At 53.2% G+C, this 9,348-nt stretch overlaps 1 protein-coding gene and 2 non-coding genes across 5 annotated transcripts in view; all 3 read left to right on the forward strand.

The window, feature by feature from the left end:
- The window catches only part of TRPM2 (transient receptor potential cation channel subfamily M member 2), a 62,288-nt gene extending 53,147 nt beyond the window's left edge, over window positions 1–9,141 (forward strand). For all 3 annotated transcript variants that reach the window (XM_003798086.1, XM_023518116.1, XM_023518117.1), the window contains 5 exons: window positions 4,757–4,843; window positions 5,786–5,891; window positions 6,859–6,960; window positions 8,538–8,654; window positions 9,016–9,141. In XM_003798086.1, the coding sequence (XP_003798134.1) occupies window positions 4,757–4,843; window positions 5,786–5,891; window positions 6,859–6,960; window positions 8,538–8,654; window positions 9,016–9,141 (538 nt within the window). The remainder of the gene's footprint in view (window positions 1–4,756; window positions 4,844–5,785; window positions 5,892–6,858; window positions 6,961–8,537; window positions 8,655–9,015) is intronic.
- LOC111727887 lies at window positions 5,845–5,898 on the forward strand. Its single transcript, XR_002775323.1, has one exon. It is a non-coding gene; the product is annotated as a Z6 small nucleolar RNA (small nucleolar RNA).
- Window positions 6,828–6,902, forward strand: LOC111727888. The gene has a single exon (XR_002775324.1). It is a non-coding gene; the product is annotated as a Z6 small nucleolar RNA (small nucleolar RNA).
- Window positions 9,142–9,348: the final 207 nt, after the last annotated feature.

Consider the following 9,348-nt stretch of genomic DNA (forward strand, 5'->3'; position numbering starts at 1 on the left):
CGCCTTTCTATTTTCTTCTAACAAATTTTAAAATTAGATTTTTTTCATTTGAGTCTTTAATACAGTTGGAGGCTGTTTGCATAAGGGGTATGGTTTTATTTTGTGGAGAGTGAGCTGTCCTCATACCACCTCCCTGTGAGGTGTCGTTCCTACATGAGACCTGGCTCCTCCCCTGAGGTCTGGCTGCTCTCCTGAGGTCTGCTCTTCACTGAGGTCTGGCTCCTTCCTGAGACTTGGCTCCTCTCCTGAGGTATGGCTCCTCCCTGAGGTCTGGCTCCTCTCCTGAGGTCTAGATCCTCCCCTGAGGTCTGGCTCCTCCCTGAGTTCTGGTTTCTTCTTGAGACTTGGCTCCTCCCCTGAGATATGGCTCCTCCCTGAGGTCTGGCTCCTCCCCTGAGGTCTGGCTCCTCCCCTGAGATATGGCTCTTCCCCTGAGCTCTGGCTCCTCCCCTGAGGTCTGGCTCCTCCCCTGAGATATGGCTTTTCCCCTGAGGTGTGGCTCCTCCCTGAGGTCTGGCTCCTCCCCTGAGGTCTGGCTCCTCCCCTGAGACATGGCTCTTCCCCTGAGATATGGCTCCTCCCTGAGGTCTGACTCCTCCCCTGAGGTGTGGCTCCTCCCCTGAGGTGTGGCTCCTCCGCTGTTGAGGCCCTGACTGTGCTGGCCTAGTCTGGGTCACAGAATGCTGGATTGTGTCCCACTCACTTCTGTACACTGTTTGCCCCAACTTTGCAGTATGTCCTGACTCTGGTGTGGGTATGCCTTCATGCCCTAGTCTTGAGCCTTTATGTCTTCTATGAGTTTAAAACTCAGTGTGTCAAGTGCCATGACAAATCCTGGGTCATATTGATAGGAACTGCATTGAAATTATAGAACAAATTTGGGATCTGACACTTTTACAATAAGGAATATTCTATGACTATGTTTGCCAACATTTATTTGTGTCTTCATTTTATAATTTTCTTTATAAAGAATTTACACTTTAAAAAAATGACTTATTCTGGCTGGGCAAGATGGCTCATGCCTATTATCCTAGCACTCTGGGAAGCTGAGATAGGAGGATTGCTTAAGGCCAGGAGCTCAAGACCAGCCTGGGAAATATTAAGATCCTGTATCTACAAAAAGTTTAAAAATTAGGCAGGTGTGGTGGCAGACACCTGCAGTCTAGCTACTTGGGAGGCTGAGCCAGGAGGATCCCTTGTGCTCAGGAGTTCAAGGCTTCAGTGAACTATGATGATGCCATGGCATTCCAGAGTGAGACTCTGTCTCAAAAGAAAAAAAAAAGGTTTATTCCTATATATGCGATAATTTTATTATTTTTAGGAATGTTGCATTTTTCTATTATATTTTCCAATTGTTTTTGTAAATATATAGGAGGTATGCATGCCAACTTTGCATCCAGCAACTTTGCTAAACTTTCTTTTTAGTTACATAAGTTTGTAGATTTTCTTGGGTTTTCTATTTAAATGATAATACATTCTGTGTATAACAGTGTTATCTTTCTCCTTATAATCAGTGTGCCTCATTTGTTTTTGTTGCCTTGTGCTGGGGAACTCTGCAGTATAATGTGGAATCTTGGGGGCATTCCTAGGCTTCCTTGTCTCATTCTGACGTAATGGCAATGCTTTCAACATTTCACTACTAAGTATTGTATTTACTGAAGAAATTTTATACATACTTTTTATCAGATTAGGAATGTTTCCCTCTATCCCAGTTTGTCCAGAGTTTTCATCTTGTTAAATGTTATCAAATAGCTTTTCTGTCATCAGTTGAGATAATTATAAGGTATGTTTGCCTTTTAGCCAGTTAGTGTGTGGACTGTTTTTATCACTTCCTCAATGTTGAGCCATCCTTGCATTCCTGGGATAAACTCTTCTGTTATTACATTTACTAATGGAGAATTTTTTTAAAAACCTATATTCAAAAGAGGAATTTTCCTATAATACATGTTTATGTATACTATCTTATTTTGGTTTGGCATGAGGTTATACCAAGCCATGGGTGGGTGAGTGGGATAGAGATGGTCACCTGTTCCTTAGAAGTTTAATAATAGGCAGCTCTAGCACCTTTCAGTAAGAGGACTTCATTTTCCTGAATCATTATTGGAACCATGTTTTTCTGTTTCTTCTTAGGCCTCTTTTAGTAATTGTAATTTTCTTTTTTTGCAGTTTTTGGCCAGGGCTGGTTTTGAACTCGCCACCTCCAGCATATGGGGCTGGCGCCCTACTCTTTTGAGCCACCAAGTACTATAATTGTAATTTTCATCTAACTTTTCAAATGTATTGTTACAAGTGTTTGTAGTATTCTTTTATGATTTTAAAAATTCTTTAATATGAATGTAATTATTTCTCCCTTTGAACATCGATACTTATGTTTCTCTCTCTTTTTTTATTATTCTTACCAGAGGTTAATTTTATTATCTTTTTAAAGAACTAGGTTTTCAGTTTATTATCTTAATTTTTTTTCTGTCTCATCCATTTTTGCTTTTATTTTTGTCCTTTCTTTCTACTTTTTGAGTTTGCTCATGGTAGTTTGCACTCTGTTTTCTGGTTTTTTAATAAGTGCACCTAAGTCTATAAATTCTCTGTAAGATCTTGTAGGCTGCACCCTTAGGTTCTGATGAGCAGAACTCCCATTTTTCCCCTTTATGAATTTCATTATAATCTTCGTGTTAGCCTTTGGATGATTCAGAGATGTTCTTTTCAGTTTTCAAGCATTCTTTGTTATTGCCCTCTCATTGTATTGCATTTTTTTGGCACGTGGTTGGCATCAAACTGGTTCTTGAAAGTGATTGAAATGTCCTGTGTGGCCCCGTCTCACCTGGGGCCATCCCAGTCCCCACCCTCCTGCCTTGCCAGCGGCAGCTATCAAGCTTGTCTGACTTGGCCACCCCCCGAAGCCTTTTCTGCTGCAGGGGTGCTGTGTCCACTTCTGCCTGGGGCAGCCCTCCCTCCTGGGGCTGCCACAGCAAAGTACCACAAACCATGGGGCTTAAAGTGGCAGAAATTTGTCCTCTCATGGTTCTCAAGGCCTGAAGTCTGAGATCAAGCCCATGCTCCCTCCGAAGCTTCTGGGGAGGCCCCTTCCTGCTTCTTCCAGCCCTGGTGTCACCAGCACCCTTTGTGTTCCTTAGCTTGTGGGTGCATCACCTGGGGCTCTGCCTCCCTTGCAGCCTGCTCCCTGCATGTGCCCACATCTCTGCTCCTCTTCTTCTTTTTCTTAATTTAGAGACAGAGTCTTACTTTGTTACCCTTGGTAGAGTGCCGTGGCATCAGTTCACAGCAACCTCCAGCTCTTGGGCTTAGGCAATTCTCTTGCCTCAGCCTCCTGATTAGCTGGGACTACAATCGCCTACCACAATGCTCGGCTATTTTTTGTTGCAGTTTGATCAGGGCCAGGTTCAAACCCGCCACCCTCAGTATATGGGGCCAGCACCCTACTGACTGAGCCACAGGCACTGCCCTCTGCTCCTCTTCTTATGGGGATTATAAATTATATGGGGTTACGGCCAACCCTAGGGCCTCATCTTAACCAGTACACTGCAAGGGTACTTTTATCAAATGAGGTCACATTCTCAGGTTCTGTAAAGGATGAGGCTTTGGAGGACACTGTTCACCTCACACCAGACCTGTCTTAGGTGACCGCCCAGCCCCTCACCCTAGAAGCATCCTGATGCTCCCACACCAGGGCATAGACTTTATAGGGCCCCACCCAGGGTCAGTGAGTGGAGGCTAGAGGGCCAGAAAGTGAGTTGCAAGGGAGGGGTAAAAGCTGGGGCTGGGAAAACATAGCACAGTGGGGCAGGGGGTGCACCCTGCCCTGGGGCTGGAGGCCAAGCAGGGGCCCAGGAGTGGTGGAGTAGCAGCAGGGGGACTGGGGAGCCCCAGCCTAACCAGCAGGGTGAGGCCACTAAGGTCTTGTGCTGGGAGGGGTCATCCTTGCTGAGGGATTGTACCAGCTAGGTGGGGGTGAGTGGACCTTAGCTGAGGGGGTGGGGGTGGGGGCTGGAGGAGGTAGGACTCTTCAGGTGACCCCATTTGGAGGCAGCAAGGGGGTGCTGCACTGGGCCAGGGGCTGGGGCAGGCACAATGGGCCTGGACAGTGTGGTGGATGTGGAGGCTGCACTGATCACAGGGAAGTATAGGTGCGTTTCTTCTCCTGCTGTTCTGGGACTTGCTGTTTGAAGTAGGGCCTGATGGTGTGAAGGGAGATGTCCTGGCCAACTGGGAAGTATTTGGGACTCTCCTGCTGCCCACAGTTAGAGCCCTGTACTTGGGCTGTCTGAGTGTCCTGCTACCCCTCGGCTGGTCCAAGCCTAGTGACACGTTGTCTGTAGCCCCTGGGAGTTTGGCCTGACCCCACGCCACCCCTTGCCAGGTCACCAGGGCAGGGGCAGCGCTCTGTGCCCAGGGCCTTTGGGGACAGATGAATGTAGTCTCAAGCTATTGCCTGTCCCCTGCTCTGTAGAGGAGACAGCCATGTTAACACCTCCCCATCTGCAGTGCAGCTGCACCTCTGCCCCCAAGGAAGACCCTTCTCCTGCCAAGTCACCCCATGGCCACCTGAAACCCTGGCCTCACCCCTAGAAGGTCTCCAAGGGACCCACCCCCAAGTCAGGAAAGGTCAGGCAGAACACCACACCATCCCTACGTGTGCTGGCTGCTCGTACTGGCCAGCCCCTTGGAGCTCTGTCCCCACCCTCCCAATGGCAGGAAGTGGGCTGCAGGCAGCGGGCTGAGCCAACCCTTCTGCCTCCAGGAACCCCATGGGCCGCACAGGGCTTCGTGGACGTGGGAGCCTCAGATGCTTTGGACCCAACCATGCGCTGCACCCCCTGGTTACCCGGTGAGTTCTACACCCTGCCAGGCATGAACAGCTCAGCACAGGGCCAGGCACAGGCTATATGTGGGCTCCTGGGCCACTCCCCTTTGCTGGCACACTGGGAGGACAGCTGTTATGCTTGGTGCTTGGCACCTGTCTGGGTGTAGGGGAAGTCTGGGGACAGGCATGAACATACCCGAAATGGGGTAAGGAGGGCACCCCTAGAATGCCTGACCTGTGCCCCCCTCCAGAGCAGCTTGTTCCATCTGGGTACCCTCCAGAAAATGAAAATGAAAATAATCACACTGAGCACTAACACTAGAGCTGTGGCCTGTAACCTCCAGCAGCCACGTCCACCTGTGCCCGGTCAGGCCACCTTCTGGCAGGTGCAGGCTCAGAAGGCTCTGGCACCCTTGCCCACTGGGCTCACTGCATTTTCAGAGCTGCAGAATTGGAGATCTGGGTCCAAGGCACACGCTTCCTTACAGCTTTTTTGGGGGAGGGGAGGACAGAGCCTCAAGCTGTCACCCTGGGTAGAGTGCAATGGCATCACAACTCAGAGCAACCTCCAATTCCTAGGCTTAAGTGATTCTCTTGCCTCAACCACCCGAGTAGCTGGGACCACAGGCGCATGCTACAACACCCAGCTATTTTTTTGGTTTTAGTTGTCATTGTTGTTTGGCAGGATTCAAACCTGCCAGTGCTGGTGTATGTGGCTGGTGCCTTAGCCACTTGAGCTATAGGCTCCAAGCCTTCCTTACAGCTTTTGGTAGAAAAGAGCTTCCTAAGAGGCAGGGGCTCTGCTCATCCTGCCTGCAGTGCATGGAAGTGGGAAGGACAGTCCCCAAGGGGTCATTGTCTCAGTTCTTCCCTTGAGATTAGGTTTGGAAAGGAGCCAGGCTGAGGTGGCTGTGCCCCCGGCCACCAGTGCCGGGCAGAGGGGCTGTGAGCCGCTTCCTTCCCCAGGTGGAGGCGGAATCAGGATGGCGCCATCTGCAGGAAAAGCATAAAGAAGATGCTGGAAGTGCTGGTGGTGAAGTTCCCACTCTCTGAGCACTGGGCTCTGCCGGGGGTGAGCGCTGCCCAGCAGAACTTTACCTGTCTGCCAGCCTGTCCATTTGGGCACTCACCTGTTTGTCCATCCCCCTGCAGACTGATCATCCCTGGACAGGGATGGTTGTAGATGCCACTTGGCTATGCATGATAGTTAATGCTGGTGTTTTGCTGTTTAGAAGTTCTCTCTCCTGTTTCCTCATTTTGTGAAAACCAAGGTTTAGACCTCTTTGGTAGAGAAGCACTAATCGAGTGCGCACTGTGTCCCAGGCGCAGGCCCAGGGCTAGTGCTGCCTTGGAGCATGTCTGGGGTTCTCTCGGGGAGCTCAGGGTGTAGGTAGCAGAGATGTCTTCACAGATGTCCCAGACACAAACCTGCCCCTCACTGTCTGGGCCCTGAGCTGAGTCCCGGGAGGGGTGGACGTGTACACAGGCCCCTCGGCCCAGGGTCAGCATTGTCACAAGGAGCTGGGCCTGCACAGGCTTCCCAGGAAACTGGCGAATGTCTCAGTGGCCTTGGAATGACTCGCAGGACTAGAGAGGTGGGAGCCGGGAGGCAGTGCAGCAGGTGCAGGGTCCATGTTCATGACGCGGTGGCAAGAGCCCAGCGTGTGTCAGCATAGGCGGGAACCAGGGCCCGAGAGTGATGGGAGCACAAATGACAGGATGCAGCCAGGCTGCTGGTTGCCAGGCTGAGAGGGCAGTGAACAGGTGCCTGTCACTCATGGAGCGGCCAGAGCAGGCCGTGCCTTTGGCCCCTGTGCCTGCTCAGGCTGTGTCGGGTCTTGCTGACGTGAATAGTGGGTTCTGGGCAGTGTCACTCCAGCCCTGAGACAGGCAGCTCTGGCTGCCAGACATGTGCTTGCCTTTGTCTGGGGCCTGGCTGGCTGCCCACCCTGGGCATGTAGCCAGTGGAGATGGGCTCCAGGAGGCCTGTGGTCTGGCATGGGTGCCTTGCTGACCTGCCTTCACCTCCCTCTGCTCAGGGATCCCAGGACCCAGGGGAGACGCTGCCCCGGAAGCTGAAGCAGATCCTCCGACAGGAGTCCTGGCCGTCTTTTGAGAACTTGCTAAAGCACGGCACAGAGGTAGGGTGGTCACTCTGCTGTGCTCCTACTGTGTGTCCCCGGGGCCACAGGACGAGCACAATGTGATGCTAGGGACCAGCCCCAACCCTGCCAGTGACAGCAGTCCCACTCAGCCCACCAGTGACAGAGTCCCACTCGGCCCCATGGGGTGACAGCAGTCCCATTCAGCCCACCAGTGACAGAGTCCCACTCAGCCCACCAGTGACAGAGTCCCACTCGGCCCACCAGTGACAGAGTCCCACTCGGCCCATCAGTGACAGCAGTCCCACTCAGCCCACCAGTGACAGAGTCCCACTCAGCCTCACGGGGTGACAGCAGTCCCACTCAGCCCACCAGTGACAGCAGTCCCACTCAGCCTCACGGGGTGACAGCAGTCCCACTCAGCCCACCAGTGACAGAGTCCCACTCGGCCCCATGGGGTAACAGCAGTCCCACTCAGCCCATCAGTGACAGCAGTCCCACTCAGCCCTCCAGTGACAGAGTCCCACTTGGCCCCGCCAGTGACAGCACTCCCACTTGGCCCCGCCAGTGACAGAGTCCCATTCGGCCCCACCAGTGACAGAGTCCCACTTGGCCCCACCAGTGACAGAGTCCCACTTGGCCCCGCCAGTGACATGGCACGGAGGTAGGGTGGTCTTTCTGCTGTGCTGTCTGGCTCTTTCTCTAGGGAAGCACGGTTCCCGGCCGCTCCGCACCAGACATGGGCACGCCCTCCATACAGGGACCTTGACTTGCTGCTTCTCTCAGCCTGTGACGGTCCCATTTAGGCTTACAAAGGAACCTCAGTCTTTTTGAGGCCCCCACCTTGTGGACTGCGGGCCCCGGGTTACTGAGCCACCCTGAGTGGCCTGAGGCTGTTACGGGGCCTGCTGTACACCTCAGGTGGGAAAAAGGGCAGCCCCTGACAGCTTTGCCACAGCCCTGCAGCCCTCAGCCTTACCCTGCACAGGCCCTCAGGAACTGTGTGTCTCTCCTTTTATTATCTAAAGGATTTGGGTTTTTCCTGAGGTAAATTCACATAACATAAAATTTACCATTTCAAAGTGAGTGGTTCTGTGGCCTTTAGCCCGTGTGGTGCAGCCACCAGCCCCATCAAGTTCTGAAGTCTTCCATCACCCCACTGGTCTGCCTCCTGTCTCTGTGGATTTTGTTCTGGACATCTGTTATAAATGGACTCCTGCAGTGGGTGGCCTTTGTGTCAGAGGCTCTCTGTCATCCCCTGTAAATACTTCCAAGTTCTGTGGGGACCAAGCACAATCACATTGGGTCCAGTGTCCAAGGGCCTTGATGCCAGGTCAAGGGTGGGCGTGGGCCACAAGGGGGTTGCAGGGCTGGGGCCCAGAAGATGTGTGGATCAAGAAGGAAGCACACTGAGCAGCCCAGGTTGGCAGGATAGGAGCCAGGCCAGGTTGTGCACAGCAGAAGCCATGTTCAGAGCTAGGACAGGGAAGGGGCCGGGGGTGGTGTCCGTCTGATGGCAAGTGGGGATTCTTGGGGCCCCTTTCCCAGAAGAAAGCCCCTGGGGTGGGCTCAGAGATCCGTCCACCAGCCCGGCTCACCCTGCCCTGCCCTCCCAGGTGTACAAAGGGTACATGGACGACCCCCGGAACACAGACAATGCCTGGATCGAGACAGTGGCTGTGAGCATCCACTTCCAGGACCAGAACGATGTGGAGCTAAAGAGACTGAAGTCGGTATGGGGCCAGGCTCCGAGGAGTGAGGGAGACACAGGGATGCTCTGGACAGGCCCAGGCTCCCAGGGGTAGAGAGAACAGAGGCTGCAGGGGCCAGAGACTTGCCTAGAGGGTACCAGGTGCCCACCTGGGTGGGGCCAGAGACCTACAGCAGATGGCTAGAGCACAGAGGGCTGAACAGGTGACCATGAGGGGCCTGTGCAGCCATGGGACCCAGGGCCACTCGGGAGGCCATGAGAATGATGTCTGCAGTGAGACTGGCATGCCTTCCTTGCTCCTGGCTCAACCCTTATAAGGGCTGTCCATCCCCTGTGCTTAGATTGAGCTTGCGTGTTCCTAAGCCAGACCTTTGTCCTTCCAGAGCCTACTCACCAGCAACCCAGAGGTGTCCATCCGATGGCAGGGGGTGGACAAGCGCATCCCCCTGTACTCGAACCACAAGGCCCTCCTCCAGAAGGCGGCCGCTCTGTTCGGGGCTCACTATTGACTGTGACCAGCGGCTCTGGCCTATCGGCAGCCCTCAGAGACTTCCTCAGCCCTGAGCCCACATGGGACTTGGGCTGACACCAGGCGCCAGCATGAGTGGCTCAGGCTCAGGTGAATCTGCTGCCCCTGCGGCTTCAGTCGGCCACCAGATGGGCTCTTAAACTGGACAGTGTCGATATGTCCCAAGAGCAGAGCTCATGGTATACAT

This window comes from Otolemur garnettii, unplaced genomic scaffold (assembly GCF_000181295.1).
Source record: "Otolemur garnettii isolate 467f Iridium unplaced genomic scaffold, OtoGar3 scaffold00128, whole genome shotgun sequence".
In the NCBI taxonomy this organism is placed as follows: domain Eukaryota; kingdom Metazoa; phylum Chordata; class Mammalia; order Primates; family Galagidae; genus Otolemur; species Otolemur garnettii.